The 25,690-nt window shown below is 35.0% G+C and overlaps 1 protein-coding gene across 1 annotated transcript in view; it reads left to right on the top strand.

The window, feature by feature from the left end:
• LOC142594812 (connector enhancer of kinase suppressor of ras 2-like) overlaps positions 1–25,690 on the top strand; it is a 209,725-nt gene that overhangs the window by 131,525 nt on the left and 52,510 nt on the right. The window contains exons 10-14 of the mRNA XM_075720442.1: positions 9,190–9,336; positions 17,526–17,659; positions 18,239–18,444; positions 23,231–23,316; positions 24,764–25,018. Coding sequence (XP_075576557.1) covers positions 9,190–9,336; positions 17,526–17,659; positions 18,239–18,444; positions 23,231–23,316; positions 24,764–25,018 — 828 coding nt within the window. The remainder of the gene's footprint in view (positions 1–9,189; positions 9,337–17,525; positions 17,660–18,238; positions 18,445–23,230; positions 23,317–24,763; positions 25,019–25,690) is intronic.

The raw sequence follows: 25,690 nt of genomic DNA, 5'->3' as shown, positions 1-25,690 counted from the left end.
GTGAAAGCATTCATTCATGGGTAGGGCAGTACTCCTCTGCTACACCAGTACAAATGAGACTACATTAATGCAGCCATTACCAACTAGCTGCTTACTCTCTTTAAAAGGCTTGTGTTCATTTTTCATTCATACATAGGCAAAAATGAAACTAAGAGGACACTTTTAGTTGATTTTTTTTCTTCTAAAACCAAAAACTGTAATTTCAATTTGCTTGACTCTTTCCATCAGGAAGTCCATGTTAAGAGAAGAATCATTATCTGGTTTGAAACTGTGAGAGGAGTAAGCTTATAAACAGGTTTAAGAAGATGTAGACTTGGAAATAGTTATGCTATTCCTGTGTTCGAGTGGAGTCAGCACAGATAACAGCATTTCTAATCCTGGAGGCGCTTCTCTGGGGTTGTATAGCTAAAGCAGAGGATTAAGGATGCCGACAATGTCAGTGTTATTGAATTGCTGGAGGTATGGAGTTAAGCATTTTGGGATCGATGTGACTAGAATATTTTGGCTGTATGTTTTCAAAATTATTCTTATTACCTACAATTAATACACTTATTTTGTATGAAAAATTATCTGTATTAAGTGAGAAATATCAGAGAGCTAGGTGGTAGCTAGCTATATTCATACTCTTTTTTTTTTTTCTCCTGAAACCAGTTATATTAACAAATATATCAAAAATATTAACAAAACAAGACCACTTGTTTCACTTTACTTTTCAAATAACTTTTCAATGTAGTTGAGAGTTGGGAAAAAAAAGAATTCAGAAAGTATCAAAGGAAAGCAGCTTACAAATTATATAATGCAACAATTGAAAGAGTTAGAAATAAAAGACTTACTACATGGAATCTGGTCTAACCAAGGAACACTCTGTAATACAATTATAGAGATCAAAGAAAAAATAATAGTACTTTAGGCAAGAAATTAATTAAATCAGGCGATTCACCACTGGCTGTTAATATCATTTAAACATTATCCCATTTCCTTATTTGCTTTTCTGCTTGTCCTTCTTGCTTATTAGATTTTAATAAAACAGCATAAGAAACTTATAAAATAAGTTATACATTCTAAATTACTGCCACATTAACTCTTTAGTTTTCCCTACAGTTAGCAACAGGCACTAGTCCTGCCAGTGCTTTGTAGATTTTTACTTCCTCTCTTATAAAATCATACAGAATTGCTGAATATACCACTTTATATTTCTTTGTTTGCAAAATTAATAACTACGCCTTAGGTTCAGTGGAAACTATATTTTCTGCTGCTTAGTTGAAATAGTACACTTCATATTGTCTTGTTTTCAAGTTGTTTTATATATGGGACATGATTCTTTAGTCAGAGAATTGGGACTGTCGTGCAGTGAAAATAGGGTAAAATTAAAGCTAAGATAGTCACTAGCCAAGAAACACTTGTTTCTTTCAATTTTCCATAATAAGGATAGTATTGAACATAGAACAAAGAAGAAAACCAGTCACAACAAATATATAGGTATATACATATTCAGGATGGAAGCAAAGTTGGATAATTTAATGCCAAATCATCTACATCTCAGTTTACTTAAGAGACTGAAATTTTCAATTGCAAATCCCTAAGCAAGGATTTTTAATGAATTGTCTGCTTTAGGATAATATTGTATGCTGGGGAAATGTAAGGCGGCAAAACTTACTAGTCAGTACTCCACAGGATTTTGTAGGTGATTTAGAGAGGAAAGGATAACTAAAGACATGAAGGAAAACAGCATGTTAGGTGAAAAGCAGCATACATTTATGAAAATTAAATTGTGTTAATGTTCTACCTTTGATAATTATTCAGACAACAGAAATATTGCAGATCCAAACCAGTATTGATCTAGCTGCCTGACCATCTGTAAAATATTTGGTCTACTTCTCTATAGAAAAATGCTTGATAAACTAGGGAAAACTGACTGTTCAGAAAACTGAAAACTTTTTTTTTTTTTTTATTTTTTTTTTTAGGATTAGAATTTTAAGGTCATTCAATAAGACAGAGAGCAATAATAATGCTTTTAGTAATTCCTGTTGAAAGCTAGATGTTACTCAGGAGCAACTGGCAAGACTCCAGAAGTTGGAATGTAGTAATTAATCCCAAATCAGCTGGGCGCCATAGAGGTGATGTGACTGAAAATGGCAAAGATGAACTTAGAATTAATCAGGAACATGTTTCCAGGAGAAATAGAGGTTTAATGCCATTGTCTTGACATTGGTAATAACTTCTCTGAAATACTGTGTGATTTACTGTCATTTACAGTCATCAAAGGTGTGAAGTTACATATGAACATTAAAAAAGTGTAATGGGTAAAAAAAGAACATGTATCATCTGTCTCCTATGAAGAGAACTTTTTTAAGGATGTCAATCTGGTTAACCCAGCCAGCTGGGTCTGAGACAGAACTCCTCTGCCTTAACAGACAGAGGTTATCATGACCAGAAAGAGAACTTTAAAGTAAAAGACAATGTTGTGCAAGAGCAAGCATCCATACAAACACCTGTCAGTAAATCTGTGGGAGAATGTAAGAGGTCTGCCTAGGATGGAGGTTGAAGAACTGATGAAAATGATTATACTGTAGTTGCCTGCAGCTATGTAGAAGAGTAAACAAATGGATGTAGTAGCCTGCGAGGGCTCTTTCAGTTCTAACACCTTTGCTTCGTTGTGTAGCATGTTTGTTATGTTATCTCAAAAGAGCTGTTTTTTTTAACTAATGTAGTTGCATTTTCATACTTGATAAGGTTATTTTTTGGAATTATGGATGCTATGCTTTCAATATGTAAAGGGGGCTTATAAGAAAGATGGGGACAGACTTTTTAGTAGGGCCTGTTGCGAAAGGACAAGGGGTAATGGTTTTACATTAAAAGAGAGGAGATTGAGACTAGATATAAGGAAGAATTTTTTTACACTGAGGGTGGTGAAACACTGGCCCAGGTTGCCCAGAGGGGTGGTAGATGCCCCGCCTCTGGAAACATTCAAGGTCAGGTTGGACACGGCTCTGAGCACCCTGGTCTGGTTGAAGATGTCCCTGCTCATTGGAGGGGGGTTGGACTAGATGACCTTTAAAGGTCCCTTCCAAGCCAAAGCATTCTCTGATCCTGTGATTTAAAATACATGATCAGCAGCCTAATACCCCTTCATACTGTTCATTGTCAAACTACATAATTTAAGTGTGTCAAGAGCCCTGGCATGATGAAATAATTCCAGCACTAATTTATTGGTGTTAAGGTATTTATTGAATTAATATCCTAGGTGTATGTTTGTTGAATTATAAATTTGAGTCTTAATGAGAGCTCATTTTAGATGGAAGTAAATCTGTAAATGTAGTGCCAGGTCACACCACCTGTGTTTCAGCACACTGTGTGTTGTGAAATACAAGTAGGAAAAGGAAAGACAAAAGGTGTCATGATAATTACAACTTCTTCCCCCAAAAGATGTCATTCTGTTTCCAAACAAGTTGCCACATGTTACTTACTCAGAGGATTCTGCTTTTCAGCAAGGCTTAGTAATGCGTGTCTTCCAGTAGCAGATCTTGCATCTTCTTGGAATTTTGCTGTACTTCTCCATTAATTAATGAAAATAACTATGTAAGAAAATGGGAGAACATTTGTTTTTCCATCATCAATTATTGTTAGTAACAGTTGGGATATTAATAAGAGGGAATCAGCTACAGGTGTTAATGACGAGCTCCCCATTCAGAGTGGCCAAAAGTAGTCTTATGATCTTCCGGCATATTTTTGTCTAATAATAATTTCTGACTTCCATGTTAATCAAACCAATCCCCTTGATTAATTCCCTAATGAGGCAAAGTGAATTATAGACTTGAAATATGAAAGGATGATAGTCTGTTTCCTTGACAAAAAGATGAGTTTACACAAGCCTTTTTTTTTTTTTTTTTAATGCAAATATGAAGAGAGGTCATACACTTGAGGTACAAGTAAGCATCCAGATGGCTTTGCTTATGTATTTGAAGAGCCTTGAGGGGAAACATCTGTCCTGGTTCACGTAAGGGTTACTGCAGTCAAAGCAGAACTGCTTGTTTTCAGGTGGTGTGCAATATAGTATGTTCTAAATATTTAGAAAATATTCTGTACAACTGATTTCCAGATCAAATGCCTGACAAGGTAGTTCTTAAATTCCTGTTTAGTTAATGCTCTGTCTCTCTCCATCCTAGGTAACTTTAAAGCTGGCATATGATACAGTGAGTAGAATATGGACAAGTCTCACAAATAAATTAAGGTGTAACTTAACTTCCTTCTGTGAGGTTCACTCTGTATTTTTGTATTTCTTAGAAGTTTTTTATTCTTCAGAGTCCTGATAGATGTTTAGAGTTTGATAAGACAGTGAAGGAACTGAGGAACCACGTCTGCTTTATCCCCAGAATTTTCAGGAAAAGCAGCGAAAGGTATATAGGTATTCTATCCACTCTGCACTCCTGGTTCCACTATCTGAGCCATGTCTTCTAAATTCGTACCGTAACAAATACATATAGCGTGTTTTGAAGAAATTAGCATGGAGGTGAATAACTGTTGTGGTGGTTTTGACTGCTTGAATCCTTTGATAAGCACCATCATGTTCAACAGTCCAGCTGTTTTTCAGTTCCTTTTAATAGATTAATATATCATGCACTTAATGCCTGTGCAGTCATCCACAAATGCACTGGTTTGTGTTTTCTTTAGTCTTTTTGTGTGTGTGTGTGTGTCTGTAACATTAAGAATTTTGTATTAGTTTGTTTTTCATACAGATCATCAGTAAGTCATCACTGGCCAGGTAGCCTTTAAAGAGGAGGAAAGGTGCTTGTCCAGCATGAACAGAGTTTTGATATATAAAAATGCCCAAATCCCTATTGCTGGTAGTATGCATTCTGAATCCCATTCATATGAATCTAGATCTTCTAAACAACAAGGAACAAAGTCAATATAGAGAAATTCTAAAGAAGATATTGGAGAACTAGAAAACAAACTAGTTTACTGTAGGTTAATGAAAGTGAGTTATGTTTCTCTGAACATACTAGTTATGCAGTCCCAGCTGCAAAATAATCAGGTTTTCGTACACAAAATTACTGTAGCTCTGTGGATATTTAAATCATTACACTTTTATGGTAAAGGAATTTAGTAATGTAGGGATTAATATTTTTGGAACTATTATTTTTAAAGTTGCTATATTTTTGCAGTTTCCACTAATTAGCTGGCTTGTACTTTCTATGAGAAAACTAACAAATCCTTTAACATAGACAGCAGTACACAATTTTTTCCCTGGAGCCCTTCTTTCCACACTGAGGGTATACAAACTTAGAAAAATTATTGATTAGAGTGATTCTAAGTGTAAACCACCAAAATCTTAAACTTCTGCCTGCCTCTTACCATTTTCAGTCACTTGTTTTGCATTCTTCTAGGTTTCTTTCATATTTAGCATCTAAATTTAAAAAAAAAAAAAGAATTGGCTAAAATTAAGAAGCCAATCATTTTAAGCCAGTAAGTATCAAAGTTTCGGTGAGTCTAATCTCTTTACAAACTCTGTGTGTATCACTGTTGTAGCAATGCTCACTGCCTGCATCTGATTGTATTTTGTTTGTCCTTTGAGTTATGAAGTAAGACAACAGCAGGCATGTGGCTTTCCACGTTCTAGGTTTTGTAGGCCCACCTTATAAAGAGGTAAAAAATAGTGCACTGTTTTTCAATATGCAAGTACGTCTAGCAGAGAACAGTGCACCATGACTAGAGCTTTACTATGCTGTGCAAAGATGGCATAATAATGTCCTTCTGAATTTGTTGATTTGAATGTTATGGGTATTCTAATTGCTCCAATTTCATTTATTCAGGAAAATAAAAAATGTATCACACTAGTCTTTTTTCTTTCATTAGTCTAATTTTAATGTTAACTTTCATTACTGAGAGAAATATATTAACCCATATTGTAGAATCTGATTAACTAAATATATATGCTGAAAACTTAAAGGAGCAAAATACCCTTTTGCTGAATGCATCTTACCATAGCTAGAAGGTAGTAATTGCTATTAAAGACGGATTCTTTAAGAATAAATGTCAAAATCTGTCTCAAGGACTGGTGATCAACTAAGATTTTTAATCCACTGTAATGACATCTATTTTTCAAAGATATTTTTAGTAATACAATTTATAATAACATGTCCAAATTCCTAAGAGCATTTTATCATAGCCCAGTAGTAATGACTGCAGACTGTTCTCTAATAGATCTTGGTGTTTAATGGTTTTGGCATTAAGGTTCTCATTGGAATAATTTATCATTAACTTAATTATTTATCATTCTTTTCTAAAAGGAGCTCATGGAATTCTAAAGATTTCAGCATTTTGAAAATTACATCAATCTATAACAATCAAAAATAGTTCATTTTTAATTCTGTAATTGAGTAAAAAAAGATATATATGTAGCCTCTGTCATTTTATAAACAAAGCACAAACTAGAAGAGTTCGTATGGAATGCAAGTTGACATATTTGCGTTTGTTTGGCTGTGGCCTGTTTATAATTACTACCACTTTCTGGTTTCCTGTGGCCGGTGCATTTTTAGAAAGTTTTCAATAGAACAGCAACATTAAAAATAGAATAGAACTTTAAAAAGCTATGAAAATCCTTTTTAGAATTATGACACATATTGCAGCTCTTTCCAAGCCAAATGGTCACACTTGGGATCCTGGCTTTGGCCCACTGTGGAGACAGGCTAGAACCTTCCAGTTTATATCTTGACTTCTCTTCAGCCCTTACAAGAAGGTTAGAACTGAAACCTCTTCCAGGTTGCCTTTATTATTTTCCCTCCACCTTTGTGTGTAATCGTGCTCTAAGGGGAAGTAATTATAAACCATACCTGATATAATAGGTCATATATGTAGACTGCTCTGATTCAGAACACCTAAATTTTTTTTTTCTTGTTTTTTAATAGCAGTGGGAATACACATTTTAGTCAGAAGACCAATGATGATTACAGTGTCATAGTGAACTCTGACAGGTCAAACATGGTCAAAAAGCATACCAAATATAACAGCACTTAATGCTTGCATATACTTGTACAGTTACTGCTCTTGTATTCCCAAAGCTTTGCGTTCGGAAATGTTTGCTTTAAGGCTGCTGCAATTCGACCTCGGTAAGGTTGTGTCTGGAGAACTGCTGTACGGACACAGCGTTCTAATTCCCGTTCAGTACAGACCAGCTTGACACTAGGGCTTAAGACTTGTGGTAGCTATAACACTTATGACAGGTCTTTACTATGGTCATTTATTGCTGCTGTAAAAAGCTGCCATGTTTGGAATAGCAAATGGAGGGAAGAGTCTAATATAGGTGCTGGGGGCTCAGCTTTTCTGTGAAAGAAATTGCCTTTTGAAAAAATATTCTGTGCAGGATTGGATTCATACTGCTTTGTTTAGCAGAACTGTGGGTAGGAAGTGACCATCGGTGTTCAAATTAAAACCTGACTCACTTAAATAATGTTTTAAAAAGGGCACAATATTTAAAAGGGTAAGTGGAGAGTCTGTCCTGCACCTATTTGCTCTCCTTGAGTGGCAAATGTAGAAATCATGTGTGAATGGGAGAAGATGCAAATAAGTAAGGACAGGAAAATTCTCCATAGTCCTCCCTATAAATACTTATGCCTGCCTTGCTGTTTCCCAGAGCTGAATGTGAACCAGTAACCGAACTGCCACTTGCAAGTAGTTGCTCTTCCCAGTAATTCCTTTCTAGGTAGGCTCAGTCTTGTAATTTGAGTCACTTAGCAAGATCCTTGGTATACTTCCTGAAAATAACCAGATGAGACTAAATGGGGGCAATAGCTTAGCTCTTGGGACCCCGGGCTAGGTTAGGTGTGAGTAACTAGGAGTCTGCTTTAGTCGTACCATTTTTCTGCCACCAGTGGAAGAGAGACAAATTTCAAAATTTTTGGTGTAAGTCTGGTTATCTAGATCAGGTCACAAGTATATTGACAAAAAATGCAAGCTTTAGAAGTGACTGTTAGCAAATCCTGTAAGCATTGCAATATATTTCTGTCTGCTGGTACTGATTTGGTATTACGCAGGATACATTTTCTGAGACCGTGATATTAAAGAAATGTCTTCAGTAATAGTGTTGCTTGGGAAATTGGGCAAACCAACTTTGATGATAATTCACTTTGAAGTGCTAAGTGGTAGGAATTTCTTGTTTTATTCATAGTGAGCAAGCTAATACATCAGTTGCATATAGGAAGGGCAAAAAGAGCCAAATTTATTCTCTTATTTAAACTAGTACAATTGCACTGATTTCAGCGGTGTAACTTGGAAGAAAGATTGGTTTAGGTTTAGAAAAATGTGAATTTTTATGAATGTCACTTTCAGTTCTGAATTTACATATCTGACTGTTTTGATACCCCCTTTTTTTTTTTCTCATGTGCCTGTGGAAATATGGATAGACATTTCAGCAGCACTTAAATGTGTAAGAAACTACTTTTATCATAAACATCTTTATATACTGTCATTTATATTATTATTCAGTTTTAAAACCTCTTCAACCATTCAAGATAATAGGATAATGTAAACATTCATTTAAAAAAACCCATAAAAATACATTTTCTGTTTTCATGTATAAACAGTTCATGGTAAATTCATATTTAAATAATCAAGAAGATTAAAAAAATGTCTCTAAGTAGCTTTTTGTGAGAGGCACATATAAAATCCTTTCAGTACTAGCGATGTTCTTTTTTTATGGCTGTGTTTAGAATTTATAGTAACGTGAATTACTCAGCTCTATCCAGGGGCTGTATAGCTAAATCAAGTAAATGATCATTTCTCTTCAGTTAGGATCTTAAAGCTGTTACATACGTGTTACATATGTTGCTATAGCATAGCCTGTCTTCCTCCTCAGCGGTCAATGTTTCAACTAAGGATCCAGATTAAAGTTATTTCATGGCTGCTAGTCCTCGTCATTTGATTTAAAATGTACAGTGATCTCACAAATTATTAAAAGGGAGACAGTGTTCACTTGTGCCTTATTTTGTTGGGGAACAGTTTAAAAAAATTAAAAAATCCGGCTTCAGCAGCATCATTTTAGTCCAACAGGAGTAATTGAACACAGTTTATCAAAACTGTGTATGTTTGCAGAGTAGGCTGTAATAGACCTTTTCAGTTAATAGAAGACTTCCTTCACATTTAAAGTTAAACAGAAAGCTTTCAAAATTCAATTATGGAATTTTTCCTTAGGTTGGCTGGCAGTTAAAGAATCTAGTAAATGCTTTGCGGGAAGACCCAAATGGAGTGATTTTAACCTTGAAAAAACGTCCTCAGAATACCCTGGTTTCTGCTCCTGCCCTTCTGAAGAATGTGAGGTGGAAGCCTCTTGCACTTCAGGTAAGAAGGCTGTTGCAACGCTGGTGTCATGGTAAATCCTTTACTCTGTTCAGGAGAAAACACTAGGATTTTTCCTTCCAGTGAAAGGAACAGGAGCCTCTAAAAAGTCCCAAATAAGTTTGGGATGCTGAGATAAGTTTGTGTGGCAGTACTGTGTGTGTCAATAAGATTGTTTCCTCCACTTTTTTGTGAAGTTGGGAGCCACAGGTATTCATAGATGGAACGAACATTTACAAATAGTGTTACTGAAGAACAAGGCAGCCTAAGGTTCAGTAGCTTGCTTTGACTGGCAGAGGCAACATTGCCTCCCTGTTTCCATTATTTCACAGTCTGTCAAAACTACTTTTTTGTGATCAAGTGTGTCAGACCTTTTAAATTTCAGGAGAAGTCTGCTTCTGGTCCACATCTCTCATCAAGTTTGAGGTTTTGGTAGCAATGCTAATAGAACCTCTGATATTTTCTGCATACTAATTCCTTGAAAACCTGTTGATATGAAAAAAATCAATTGTGAACATCACAGCTGGTACTTCCTACAGCATCAACATATGTAGTAGAAACTGAGTGACCGTAAAAAGACCAAACTCAAAATATCATTATTAAAGGAAAGTTCTTTTGAGTAAGTTAGTAACAATGCACAATTATCTTTAATACTGTATAACATCCTGTAATAAGTTTATGCACTTTCATAATATGGAAACTTCACAGAGTTGTTTTGTTGGAATCGCATGATACCTGAATGTGTTTCTGAATAATTTTTAAATTAACAAAACAAAGCAAACCCTGCAAGCCTATCCAGCAGATTTCCTTTCTGTGTGGCACTTCCTGAATCTTTGATTCCTCAAAGTGCCTAAATCCTACATAGGTGCTTCACTTAAGGAGTTTGTGTAATCCTTGCAGCTCAGGAGTGCTGACACTTGGGTTTAGTGCCATCTTTCCTTTCTCAGTGACTACCAAGAGGAAAGGGGCATTGTGACACCCAGAGGAGATTCAGAACTCAGATTTTTCTGTCATAAGGGTGCAGGAATAACTTTCTTGGCTCTCTAGCAAGATGTCTATGTATCTACTAATGAACTTCATCTGAAGCCTCCAGGGACAGGAAAATGGAAAATGGATTTGCAACAGGGCTTCCACAGACATCCTCTCTTCATATTAGTACATTAAAGAATCATAATTCACAAGCAGCATTAGTTCTGGAAGTTTTGTCAGTGTGAAAACAATATGTACTGTATACATGGCATGGTATTTTCCACAAAACATGCCAACCTCTGTCATGGTAGCCAGACAAGTGAAAGTGCACCAAGCTATTTTTTGTGGAATTATCAACAGTTTCTGGTTTTGTGATGTGTTCTCTCCTGATGACCCACAACACAAGAGCCCCTGAGGATCAAAGTGTTCTTTAAGTGTCATTCTCACTAGGATATGTTTCTTCTATATTGGAGAATAGTGCAGTGAGGGATTTAAATAAAAATATAAATAACTTTGGAAAATAAAAAGAGCATTGCCAGTGTTCCTTCGTAACAATATATTTTGTACTAGGATCTTGAAAACCAACTTTAGGTCCTCTTTAGTCTTCATGCCACAGAGGTAAGCTCAAGTATATAGAACCTGGATACATTTCAGGATGCAGTTTTTTGTTTTGCCTGTTTCCTACAGTTCTCACCTGGCTCTGGTATTATTTATTATTGTCATTAACGACTTGGAACTAGCATGATTAAATTTCAAGATGATACTAAAGCTTGTCTTTCCTGGACAGCTGACATAACAGCTTGGTGCTGCTGGAAAGCAGTGATCTCACTTCCCTCTCCCTGTTCTTGGCTGCAGAATGTCCTCGCCTTTGTTTGACTTTGCCATTTTTTTGACTCTCTAGATCAGTTTAATTCATTGAATTGGTAGGAAAGCTTCTGGGTTTATTTGTTTTTCTGGAGTTTTCTACCACTACTGGATTAAATTGGCTCTCACAGAAGAGAGGCTGTCAGAGGCTATTGACAGACTTTCAGAAATAAGGAGAATACATTCAGCATAGACAGGAGGTTTTATACTTAGACAAAAGTAACCAGCTGCGTGAATGTAGGATATGGAATGATGAGCTAAGCAAGAATCTGTAGAAAAAGATCTCAGTTCAAGTAGATCAACTGAAAACAATTCAGCAAATGTCAGACTTTGACAAAAAAGGGTAACGTATATGGATGTGTTATATTTCATGGTATGTTACATACATGGATCCATATATGTTGCTCTGTGTGTGTTATTTGTCATGGTGTGTTACATGTATGGATACATATATGGATACATGTAACGCACCATGACAAATAACACATGTAGAGCAATTCTTCCGTTCTGATTTAGTGTTGATAAAAAAGAAACCAAAAGCAGTACGTAATTAGGGAAGGAACAAAGGAAGTAGGATTTAAGAACTTGAAATTCAGAGGCCAGAAGTAATATTTGTTAACTCAGGTTGGTGTGCAGCAGGAATTTTTTAGATAAATGTTGTCATGTTTTCTATTACTGCTTAAGGCACTGATAGGTGTTATTAACAATTTTTTCCACAATAATTATGTTTAAAATTATACCACATAGTTAATTTATGAATTATTAACGATACAGAATCTGTGAATCCTTATAAAATTTATTTCTTGGTCTCACTGTAGTAGTCCTTTGCTGTATATAGTTTCCCTTGATGCTTAATTAACAGCAGCAGAATGTTAACATATGCTGAAGTTCTATGCTACAACTATCTTTCAATGAGACAACGTGTCAGTCATACCATTTTCTCATTTTGTCTGTAGTTGGCATTATGTGATATTAGAAGACTATTTTCATTTTTAAATTCTGTAATTATCTTCCCACTCAATATAAAATGGTTCTTTCATCTGCAATGGCAAGTAGTGCTCTGTTTTTTATAAAAAGTGAGCACACCAGCAACTTCATTCAAATAAAATACAACCTTTATTGTATTTTCTTCTTTTTATTTGCAGAAATTTTCTAATTGGAATAATCCTTCCTGCTACAACTAGTTGATCCAGAACATTAAACTTTTTATTATTCAGCTTGAGATACAGAATCTGTCAGGTGATACAAGTAGTAAAGCTTATGTCAACAGTGACAATTTTATAATAATTCTTATGTATTAGAAAATACATGTTATGCTCTGCAACTTTGTAAGTATCTTCAGAATAATCCTAGCTAAGTAGGTAATTTCAGATTTTGAAAACCGTATGAATTTGGAGGGATGTTGCTTTGTACAAAACAGAAGTTCTATAGCATTATGAGAACAGATGCTTGTACAGCAAAAAAAAGGAAAGTAACAAGTTGGTGTATGCCACTCAAGTCAGTTCGCAGTTTGGGTACTGTACCCTGATAGAATTGCTCAGATGAACTCTGAAATTGTGCTGCCCATTTACTTTACTATCTCTGTGAGAAATATCTTGGGCAAGGAAGACTTCTAACACCTCAGACAAAGAAAATGCAGCAAGAAAGTTGTGTTCTGTTCTCTTAAATGTCTTGTGTCAGAGGAGATGTTGAACAGCCATTTCCTTTTCATCTTAATGCCACTCACGCTTTTATTGACTTATGTTGTATTCATATGTATTTCATTGTATCCTCTTGCTCTGAGGACAAAAATTACTATTTACACATCAAAAAAAGGTATATATTTCAAGTTTCAAAAAAATAAAAATCCACAAGGCTTGAAAACGCTGTGAACGTACCTGCTGTTTCACAGCACAGCTATACCAATTTACCAGTATGTGAGAAATGCTCAACAATATTGAGAGTTCTGTTTCTTATTGTGAGTAGTATTTGTATTGTTGAACATCTAATTTTTCTGAATAGCAGCTTGTCCAATTAGTCATCTGTATCACTGGCATGGATTAATCTATTCTGATAAAAATTACACACTACAGGAATTTATAGGGTGATACGCAGTTACAAAGCCCCATTTTCCCTTACCGCAGGCAATCCATGTAGAAGAGTGACGCCTGTGTGTTTTCTGTGAATTCACCCATCAGGGGAATTCTGGGGATTGAGTTTATTCCTTCAAGGGAGAAAGCAGAGTCTCAGTACCCCATCCTTAATCTTCATACCCCCTCCAAAGGTAAGGGATGTCCATGTTCAAGCCTCTTGTTGCTGTACCACCGGGCTTTACCAGCTTCCTGCATCTTGTCCTGGTGTTTTTTGCAGGATGTACTGGGGTCACGTCTGTTGTTTTGAACAGCACTTTTAAAATAGAGACAATATTTAATTATTCCCAATATTTGCAAAACTCACTCAGAATCACAGCAATGTATTTTGTTTCTGAAACAGTTTGAATTTTTCTGTTTGGCAAACAATTGTTTATTTCTGATGAGTGTTGAATTTACCCTTTGTCTTTCATTTTTTTCTGGTATTTCAGCATTGCTTGATCATTTTACTGATAATTAGTTATTCTCATTAAAATCTTTGAATAACAACAGCAGATACCTGAAGTGTTACTTTTCATAAGTCCTCTATAAACACATGTATTTGCCTTGGGATTTTTTTCATCTGTGCATGTATTTGCACACCCTTTGTCAAACATTCATTTGTACACACACAGAATCAGCATAATCACTTTAAGTAATTTTATTGGAATTGAGATATAAGACTTAAAGACTTGACTAGGTCTGTTTAATTGATAGTCCTGGTTGGGATGATATTTACTATTTATTAAAATTACCTTTTTTGATTTGATTTAATACTAAAATATTATATTAAGTACTCTTATTAAACTAGCGTTTTAATAATATTAAAAGACCCTTGTGCTATTTTGCAGATACTTAAAACCACTGAACTTCTGTGTCTGATATCACAGACGTATCTGGAGCTCAGAGTGAAGGTATACATCTTTGCTACCTTCCCTCTGAGCTCCAGATCATAGAAGAACTGTATTTGCTGGAATGATCTGAGTGATGATAGAGGAGAAGAAAGCGGGTGCTCTCTTCTCTTCATTAAAGACTCCCAGGCCAGATGAGTGAAGGTTTCTTGTGAGCAACTGGCAGAATCACCCAATGTGGTTTGTTTGGATAGGGTGCATCCTTTGAGAAAGGGATAGAACCAGGCATTGCTCTAAAGACATAATGGCCGGCAAATTCTTAGAAAGCAGTGAAGAAGGGTATTTTTTATAGAGAAGGTGGAGAACGTAAATAAAGCTGAGAGGGAGAAGGCAGGAGACTGAAAGCAATCATGAAGCGGTGTATTTTCTTAAAAACTTACAACCCTTATACAGGGGAAGTGAACTTCAAGAGCACATATTTCTGTAACCCCAGTGGATGAGCTCTTACAATATGCCGATCAGAAAGGCAAGAAGAGCTGGTATTGCGGGGGGCACTCTTTGATCATTATTTTTCAAATGCATTTATTGTGAAATAGAGAGAGATGGATGAATTGCAGCAATATTAGACAAACAAGAAGTGTAATGCTTGTCTTCAGAAAGGGGAAATGCAAGAGCCAGGGAATTGAGAGTCAGTCACTTAATATGCACAAAGAGTTTGCAAGCACTTGGAAGATAACAGATGAGTAAAAACAACATGAATTTATTATGAAGAAATCATTAAACAGATTTAATGCTCTTATGTGAGCAGTTAACTGGCCTGGTAGATAGGAGAGAAGCTGTATATCTTACTCCGATATTAATACCTTTTCTCATGACACTCTTATAAGTATGGCATGGAGAATTAAGGACTAGGTGAAATTGAGATTGAGTGGGTGGAAAATTACTGGATAACCTTGCCTAACAAATAGTTGTTAATGGTTCTCTATCAAACAAAGGATGTATCATCACACCATATCAACAGATAGGTGATAGGTGTGGTTTTGTTCCATGTTTTCCTGACAAACTGAAGGATCTGCTTACTAAATTTGCATATAGTGCTAAACCAGGAGGGCCTGCAAATGCAATGGAGTCTTGGTTGGTAATTAAAAACTTGGAAATTCTAGTTTGGAAAACTAGAAAAAAACTCTAAAAATATAATAAAATGAAAGAGGGACAAGAGTATTCTACTTGGAAATAATCAGCTGCAGTTTTAAAGAATGTAGTAATTGAATAATATGGCAATAATTCCAAATACTGTGGAAACTACAGTAAGAAAAAGCTGAATGTCACGTTGGAAGGAACTCAAATACCTGACTGAGAGACATAAATAGGAATATAAAACACAAGATCAGTGAAATAATTCTTGTGCTTTATTCATTATTAGTACAATCTCAGCTGGGTACTGAGTACACCTCATGTACACTGGGTACACCTAGTCTAATCAGCTGGAGAAAGTACACAGCACACTAGTGTTCATCAGCATTTTAGAAAACAAGCCCTATAAGGGAAGAATTAGGATTTTTTTCCTTGTTTTCTAGCCAAAATAAGGGGAAACAGTATTCAGAATGTAAAAATAAATAAAAAGCTAAAGAGTGAAAAGGAAAGTTCCTACTTTCTGGAATGGATAGGACAAGAATTGAATTGAATCAAAAAAAGATTACATGGCTATAAGGTTCGATTTTTAAAAACCAAAATCTCTCAGGAATAGCATGGCTATCACCCTCCTTGGGGGCAAATTGAACGGTCATATTATCTCTCCCCACCCTTTTTTTTCTGTTGTCAACTTCCTTGACTAACCTGTAACCTTAACAACTGCTGAATATACAACCATTGAAAAGAAATTATTCAGAAGGACTTAGTATAGGTAATTTCTTTTCTGATTTTGAAATGGAGTTTCTGCTTGTCTTTGGCAATAATTTATGTTTTGACTGATATGAAACTGTATCCAGCTGCAGGTAAGCTGGGGGATTACTAGAATATTTTATAGTTAGTCTCTTTACTAATACTGCCACACCAAAACTGCAGAAATAATGGTAGTATTAAATGTAGTGGTTGGTACTGTTTATAAGGTGGTAGGCCCTAATTTCCAAAGATATGAGAAAGTAAGCAGTGAATGATTCTTGTCTTTGGCAGTCACTTCTTATCTAGTCGTATTGATAATACGAAAGAAACCGAAAATATTTGATCAGAGTATAAGAGGCTTAACAATAAGCATAGACAAGTAGTATAATTTGGACCTGTATGCAGACTGATACTGTCATGAAAAAACATCCTTTTTTGGTACTTAGGATTGCTTTTACTTGTTGAATCACATAAAAATAATTTCAGTGTTTGTCTCTAGAAGATAGAAAGCCTTGTCTTTAGAAAAATATTATAACTGGTCTTCATAGCTTTCATCCGATTTCTAGGTCGCTGTGTTTTCCTGCCACCTGTAGAAAACTAGTTGTATCTATTTAAGCACACTTTTGTATTTGAATGGGAGTTTTTCATATAAGTAATCTAAACAATAATACTAAATAAAAATATTTTCTTTCTTGAATATAAATACAGACTGTTGTACCTTGGTTGAAAAATATTTTGTGTATATATCTTTGTATCCTGCACAGAATATTTGGTTGTAGTCCTTATAGCCATTGACTTAGGCTTCCTTATAGCATTTGAGTAAAAAAACTGTGTTTAACTTCATTTAAAAATCAAAAAATGAAAAAATCCCAAAAGACCCCCATACTTTATTAATACTTTAAATATTTATGATGCTCACATTTATTGCTTAGGCTAATTTATATGTCATTGCTAGTCACCATAGAACCTATATTTGTATCATTGCAGTACAAACATCACAGCTATGGTTTCAGTAAAAAATAAGAAACAATAGATGACTATGAATTCTGCTTTCTTAAAAAGATCTGGGTATTCTGTACTTGTTAACAATAAATCTTCTACTGAAAATGACATTATGGTTATGAATACTTTCATTTAGTGCAAATGTTCCAGAGTTCTGTAATTAATTTTTGTATTAATGGCATTTAATAGTGTATGTCCTTCCTCTCCCTGTAATTTATTTTCTGCATTGGTTAAAAATCATATTTTGATTCTGAGTCTCAGATTTTTTGATGAGATGGCTTTTAAATTAATTTCACTACTGGTCTTTTATCAGTTTCTTTCATAAATAGTCTTGAACTCTTTGGTAAAACAGTGTTTCAGTAGACATCTTTCTGGAAGAAACTCAGTAATTTGAAAAAACGGCTAATCCAAAAAAGAGGTCAAGATTCCTAAAAGTATGCACATTGACTTTGTTGTTACTTTGTAGCATAGAAAATATTAATTTATTCTTCATGAGCTTTTTTTTTTTTTTTTACAGCCTGTGATTCCAACCAGTCCAACAAGCAGCTCTACAACACCAACAAGTACAATGGGCATATCCTCAAAAATTGAGAACTCTGCACTCCAGGATGTTTTTATTCTGTCTCCTCTGTCAGGACTTTATGGCCCCAGGTATTTATGTCTTAATGAATTTGAGGTTTTGAAAAATAAAATTTTACACTTTAATTTCACTAGATTAATAAAAACAAACAAAAAGCCCCATAATCAAACTAAATATTTAGTAAAATTAAGAGCTAGAACTACATTAAGCAGCGTATCATTACTTTGAGAGACTTAACTTTCACTTAGCTAGATACAAGTTGAGCAAAACCTGGTTTTAGTCCTAAACCAAGAAAACATTTAAAGAAGTCTTTAATCATTTAGTTTTGTTTACTTTTATGTGACCACTTCTATCTTACACATTTCTGCAAGGCAAACCCTCGCCTTCTCATGTTATACCAATTCCCTATGCTCCCTTTCAGATACTAGAAAGCTCCTGAATAACTATATTTATCTTACAGTTAAAATGGAACCTAATGATGATGTCGTTAATTTACATTTCTTGAATTGAATCACTTTTATGAAAGTTCTCACATGTAACATTTCAGTTACAGCACACTTCATTTGTAGTGTTTGGGAAAGACAGTTGTACGCTTTAGCTTTATCATAAATGGTTAATTTCTCCATAATCTTCTGGTTTACTGTTTTTAGGGATGAAATTGGAATAATGTCTTGTGAAGACATCAGCAAATTTGGAAAGTCTGGAATGAAAGGCTCTGAGTCTCCAAGCTATTTTCTGGAGCATGAAAGTGGGAAATACTACACCTTAATTGAAGGTGAAGGCCACCCTGTGGGCTCTGAGTATGAGAGAAGCAGAGCTACAGGAGTGCGGAGAAGAGAAAAAACACCCACCCACGGTAGGCTTGATTTCTTTAACATTTTTAAATTGACCGGATTTGCAAATTGTGCTATTAACACTGCAACACCCCCAAATATCTGTCATTTTTTGTTAGACCATGACTTGTTGGCTCTGAATACTAGACAAAAGTTTATGTGAAGGAATAATTAGTATAATTACAAGCTAACATTCAGGATGAGGAGTAAGTTATTTATAGATTTATTCTGCGGTGCGTACTTAAAATTTTGAATGAGACTTAAGTTCATATTATCTGGCTAGCTAGCATCATGATTTACTCAGTTGCATTCACAAGCTCTTGGAGATTATTCTAGTTGCAATGTTCTAGACTGTTAAACTTCAGTGGAGAGCCTGAAAAGACTTACTTGTGATATGACAGTATCTATAAGATGTAAGGCCCTCCAAAACTCAGCGCTGTATTAAATGGATATAATTACATGAGTAGTATCCTGCAATGCATTTGTTAATACTAGAAACGTATTTCAAAATCTTGGAATGGGGACTGCTTAAATATAGAAGATGCTATTAAAACAGAAATAAATGCTGGTTTTATATAGAAATTCTGTGTGTATGTAAATCCACATGGGTGTACAGGTATACAGACATACATGTGCTTGTATATGAGTATAGGTATCTATATAAAAGTTACTGCTGAAAATGAATTGATGAAAACTCTTTTGCTAATCTGTTAAAACTGATTTGTGTGGTGTTTGGTGAATTTTAGAAGAATACTATTGAAATACAGCAGTGTGTTCTCCATATATTTGCAGTGGTTTTATTTTCAAGGCAGTAAGTTATTTTTGTAAAGTTCACAGACTTCTTTTAAAAGCTGTAATTATCTGATTTTGAAAATGGCATCATTTCTGAGCCTCAGGGAAAGCAATGACCGCTCCTTCTGATCATAGCATTCTGTATGGGCAGGTTCTATCTTTTGCGATATGTACATATATATGTGATGCCATCAGTAAGTACTTCATTCACCTACTCTGAGACTAAGGGTTTTTTCCTTTCTCTCATTTTGTTAAAAGAAGGTCCTAAATTTTTTTGTCTTTGATATGTAGGAAAGGGAAAACCTCTCACAAGCTCAGAGTAGTAAAGAAAAATGTGTCTGTGAAGAACACAGGTAATAAAACCATGCTGCAGTTCAATGGAGATAATACCAAAGGCAGTTATAGTGGAAGATCCAATAACAGCTGAAATGGAACACGCTTGGGAGAAAAAAAAAAGAAAAATCTTTAAGCACTCCAGGCACTGATTCTGTTGGTCTGCTATAGAACTGGTTAGTCTCTGGTGCAGGATTTGATACCATGGATGTTATTAGATGTAGTTTCCCGTGCTGCTTTCACTTGTTAGTACTTAGAGATGGTGCAGCTTTCTCTTCCCTGTTCTCAGACTGAGGTGTTCTTTAACCCCAGAAATGTTAGAAGAGAGGGCAGCTGATGGCCCCAGATGCCAAAACAGATTTTGATAGTTAAGATGGACAAGTATTTTCCTCTGTCAATAAATGTTCGCTGAGATTTTCTTATTATATGTGAGATGCTATGGCATAGTTTACATAACTTACCTGGGTTAAGGTTTCAACTGCTTTACCTTTTGGCTAAGATCAGGTAATGACTGCCAGTTAAGTAATTTCACCTGCTGTTTTGAGAGCTGAGAGGGTAGAATTCAAGTCTGAAAATACGACAGCTGTAAGGATACTTCAAATTATGTCAAGCTGCAGTGATAGTTCACTGCAGCTAGAGAGTGATAATTCACTGTAGCTAGACTCTCCCAACAAAGGTCACCCAACTTCCCACCTGTTGTTCTGGTTTTGTCTTTCTAGTAGTTTGAAAGCAATCTTAGTTTATGTGTATCAAGTAAACAGAACTTTTGTCCTGGATTTGTATTTTGCTAACTACAGATGGATTTATGGTAAAAAACGGCAAAATACCAATTGTAAAATGGGCAGGACTGTGTGTGTATATATATATACACACACACACACCTTTTCAGAATAGGGAAATTTTAATAGATCTTTGGTTTATGTAAGATATTTTTAGTAACTTGTACAGCCATATACTTGATGCTTGAAAGAGCTGTCACACTGAAGAGTAGGATTCCATCTTAAGACTAGTTATAGTCAGTCTTTATCTCCCTAATAAGTGACATCATTTTATAATAAAATTAGATGAAAGATAAATCTTAACGGTGATTAAAATTGGAGCCAGATGGATGTATTTGGCTTGCTTTCATAAATTCATGCTGTATGATGACTTAAAACGTTGGGCTCTGTGCCTGATCCCAGTAATACACAAGATTTTTCTTGTGTTTATGATGGACGGTTCTGATTTTCTGTAGCTTTGAAAAATCCAGAAGGAATTTGATTTTAAAGTCTCAGGAATATGCCTTTGTTTCAAAAACAATTGTTGAACCAGAATTTTTTAACTACAGATTAAATTAATCTATCAATTAATAGACTTCCAAATCCAAATTTTGTTCTACTGTAGTAGAATATTTTGTACTTTTTGACTTAAAGATGTACTTTTGAACCATCAAAGTGACAATATGTCTTTCGGTGGAAAGACAGGATTCACGGTAGATCCAATAAACATGTATCTGATGCTGGAACCAGATAGTCATGGGCAAAGTAAGGAAAATAAAATTTCTGAAGTCTTTTGTGGTTGAGCAGAAGCTTTCACTATTGCTAGGACTCACACAAACCAGAGTTCAGACATTCCTGCCATGGACTTACCAGAATTAAAGCAATTATTAGAAACCAGTTTCTGCTGCAGCTGTAGGTGGAAGGATAGTCAGGCAGGTGAGACTCTCAGTATTAATACATGCAAAATCCAAGGAGGCAGATAAGAAGTCCATTTTGTGAAAATTAAGCTTCTATTTATCATTGCTGCAGTGCAATTTTTTTTTTTTTTTTTTTTTTTTTACCAACGGTTATACTCTAATATTAGCACAATGCTAACATGCTATGGTATTTAGAGTTCTTGTAGCAATGCATATCAAATCTCTTCTGTTCATGTGTTAAAGAGGCAAAAACATCATAAATAAGTTTGGGGTGGGTTGTTTTTTTTTTTTCTTTCAATTTATACTGGCATACTTGTACACAATAATTTTCTACTCCTCAGGAAAATACCCAAGTTGTAATGTTAAAACAGTTTATAGATTACATTTGTTTGGGAAAGAACTTGGAAGCAAAATAAGCAGTATGCAAAATCACTAGTTCCTTTGCCCAGCTTGTGTGTTTCCTGTCCTAAATTTCTATTTTTTGTGTTGATTGTACTGTGGCATTTGTGCCATTTGTGTTACAAATTGCTTTCTTCTCTTTACAGAAATACTGCTAAGTTTTATTATGTTGATCTTCATTTGTTATGTGTGTTCTTATTTTCATATTTTTTGGTTTTTAATTTATAAATTTTACTTGTTTCTCATTTTTTTCCATATCAGTGATTCTTCATTTTGATTTTGGGTTTTTTTTTCATAATTAATATTGTTCTTTTAAGACCAAATTTGAGATTAGGAGTTTTATAATACATTTGAGTTAAAGATAGCTTCAACTGTTAGGCAGACAGGGAAACTACATATATTTTCCATACAGTTAGTTATACACTAACTTTTATGGTATGAGCGAAAGTATAATATGGGAAGATCTCGGTACTCTAGGTATATGTTACCCCTTCAATTTTCAGAAAATCATATTATTCTGAAGCATACTTGTCTTGTATACCTGTTTGTTCTTAAATCCTCCTAACATTTTAGTACCTAAAAAGCTGTATTTTGGAAAAATGGTGAATAAAAAACTATATTAGCATACAAATAATCCACAGAAGATAATTTGTCACTCTAATCAAATGGGGAAATTGATAATGAAACAGAAACTTTTGTTCTCATTTAAATTCTATAATTATCCTAGAAACAGAGCGGTAGCAAACTAAAAAAATTTTGCTTGAGTGCTAAAGAAATGTACTAAATTAGTCATCTGGCATACAGAAAAAGGAATCTTTGGCTTTATGGGTCAGACAGAACTTAACCCATAATCTAGAGGGTGTGTTTCTGTGTTTTGTGATAATAATGCACACTGACAAGGCCAAAGTGCTAATGCTTTGTAGTCAGTTTTGTAGTATTTCTCATTTAATGGCCTGCTATCAATGTTCTACTGATACCGTAGTAGGAAATGAATAATGCACGTTTATATCTTACAGCCATAGTGCCATAAAATCATACTAATTAAAACCCTAATGTCTGAATCTTCTTTTCTTCTTGCTGTTTTTACCAAACTGCACTCTGTGTTCTTTTTTTAAGGCATTTGAAATTAACATTCCTTAAGCTATGAGATCCCCTCATTACTCACCATGTGATTTTCCAGGCCAGATAGGTTTTACTGTTTAACTGATAGATATGTAATGTTGTAGCTGTATTAATAATCTTTCTAGTTTTACTAAAGCATATTAGTCCATTTAAAAACTGCTTCTTTATTCCAAAACATCTATTTAATAAGTGAGCAAGCTTTTACAGAACAGAGTTTAAAAATAAATTTGCAATCTGTTATACGTTTACAAGTTATTTCACCAAAGTCAGTGGTACTTTCCTTCAGATCGACATAATGAAGAGGAGAATCCAGCATATATGATGTTTAATTGATCCTGAATGCTACAATTGCATAATGTATAGGTGCTGATAAAAAGGATTGCTCTGAAAGGTCGTGTCATGCCTCTAATTGATAGGCATTACTTACTCTCCAGCCTGCTTTTTTTAATCTTCAAAATTTGTATTGGTTTATTTTGAATTGTTTCCAGGAGATTTAAGGCCTGTTTCTATGCCTACTGAGTACAGTTGGATAGGGGAGTCGAAAGAACAAAACATGTACAAGAGGGAAAGCAGAGGTGAGTATTTTTTTTTTCTCTGCTCTTTTCCAAGAGTTTTTTGTTTGTTACTTAAGAAGCATGAAGATATCATCACAGGAACCAAATCTATTTTTCTTGAGTGCCACAGAGAATGTAAAAAAGCCTGTTTAGTATCTGGGGTTTTGTGTTTCTATTTCTGAAAATTAAAAAGTTTGTATTAGTAGGAGGGATTTACTCTATCTAATTCTAGTATAAAGACAGATAAACATCAAGGGGAAAAAGACTTATAAGATTCAGATATATGTTAATAGTAATCAGTTTGTAATCTTCACAGTTCTAGAAAACAATAAGTGATGTTGTAGATGTAAGGTAATGTCCTTTGAGACGCATTTTGATTAGTATGAATGAATATTTGAAACCTGAAGCAGCAATTGTACTGTCAGTGTTCACACCAGCAGTCCTAATCGTACACATTTCTATTGATTCCACTGGGAATTATGAACTTTGGAAGAAGCATGGTGATAGCAAAGTTCCTTTTTTCCTCAGCTAAGAAGTGATGATATCATTCAAAAGACTATTGTTCAGATATCCAAATATGTTTATTGTTATGCCAATTGTTAAAGATTCTTGAACAAATACTGTTTTTTCAGAACCTTTTAGGCATAGTGTGGGTAGCTGAGAGGAGTTCAACTTGACTACTTATGACAAAATTGAATGATACTCTTAATACAGGATTTTAAACTACCTTTTTCAGTAATCTTCCGTTCCAAGAGAAAATAAATTTCATTTAAGGCACAAGTCTTTTCTGATTTATTCCAAATCTGTTGATTTATGTTTAGTTTGTATTTCGCTGTTACAGCCAGACTCCTTTCCTCAGACTTGTTGCCTGGCCAGTTCCCCTTTTGAAATTGTGCCCAAGTATACTGCACATCTCCTTAAGACCATTATTCCAGTTTGTCAGGTTCCTTGAAATTACAATCCTTGTCTCTGGAATGGTCCCAGAGGTGCTCCTTGCTTGATACAATTTACAAATATTTTATGTGTATGCTCACTTTGCCCTCAAATGGCAGGGGGTGTCAGTAAATGTGGTACTGAGTCCAACGCAAGCCCTCACGATTCACTTGGCATTCACGTGACTCTTTCCAGTTTAACAGTACCAAGTGATGGTCTTTGACATTTCACTGAAACTTTTTGGCTGTGTTTATATTTTCTTTGTTACACAAGCCATATCATGTGGACTACCTTCATACCATTTGTCGTGTAAGGACCTGGGTATGCACCACCATCTTTTCTGTGCCTAGGCTTTGTGCTAATTACTTAGTTTGCTCTTGATTGGAACCTTGGTACAAGTAAGTTGGTTTGCAGAGGAGCTTCAGATGCAGTGGGGAATTAACCAAGCTGACCACACAGATGCAGCCAAAATGGTTCTCTGTTTGTTTCCTCTTACTAATGTTTCTTTTTTTCTTTTTTTCCCCTCCAACAACTGACTCTGAGAATTCACTCCTGCGGTATCTGAGTGATGACAAGATACTGGTTATCCAAGAAGAGCCTTTGACACAAAAAGACAACAAAAGGGACACAGGCCGCAGGTCCAGAAAAAAGGGCAAAAACACAAGCAGTCCAAACTACCCTATTAGTCCATCTGTGTTGACATCTACTATTAATGTTAGGCTTGAACCAGGACAGCAAGATGTCTTGAATTTCTCGCTAGCAGAAAATAATACAGTTCCACTTTATCACGTGAGTACATAACAAAAAACCTTATTACATAAAGTACATGGAAAAACACTAAAATATTTTCCTTTTAGGACTGGTAGAGGTATAAAAGCATATTCTTCTACTTTATGTTTTAATATTGTATTTTGTAGTCCAAGAAAGTTGCTTAATGTCAGTATCATTATAGCTTTCACATGAGAACTGTCTAGACAGAATGGAAATATGCAAGGCAAGGACCATTTGATATCATATGCTTTAAGTAAAATAGTGCTCTTAATTACTCAGTCTCACTGAGTTTAGTTTAATTTGACTGTATTACTTTTCCAAAGGTTCATAAGGATCCCATACTCAGCCTCTGATAATAATTAATTATAGATTAGTTTATATGCTTTTATAATTCCTCTTCAATCACTGTCTTGTAAAAACAGATGAGCTTAATGGAGTTACTGTTTGTTTAAATTGCAGTGCCATGGCCACAGTCTAGTAATGTGAATTTATTCATACTGATAATAGAGGAAATATTTTGGACTAAAAACCATGGAGATGATATAATTCATTGGGCCAATGACCGGCCAGTTCTTGTAGCCACCATGAAAAAGCACTAGGTTCTCATAACTGCCGGCTAGTGCAGAATCTTGCTGCACTGATTTGAATGTCCTGAAATAATCAATAGCCTTTCAGTGATCAGTCCTCACT

This window comes from Pelecanus crispus, chromosome 13, assembly GCF_030463565.1.
Source record: "Pelecanus crispus isolate bPelCri1 chromosome 13, bPelCri1.pri, whole genome shotgun sequence".
Classification (NCBI taxonomy): Eukaryota; Metazoa; Chordata; class Aves; order Pelecaniformes; family Pelecanidae; genus Pelecanus; species Pelecanus crispus.
Note: the sequence above shows the minus strand (reverse complement) of the source record. Positions and strands in the feature narration are given on the sequence as shown.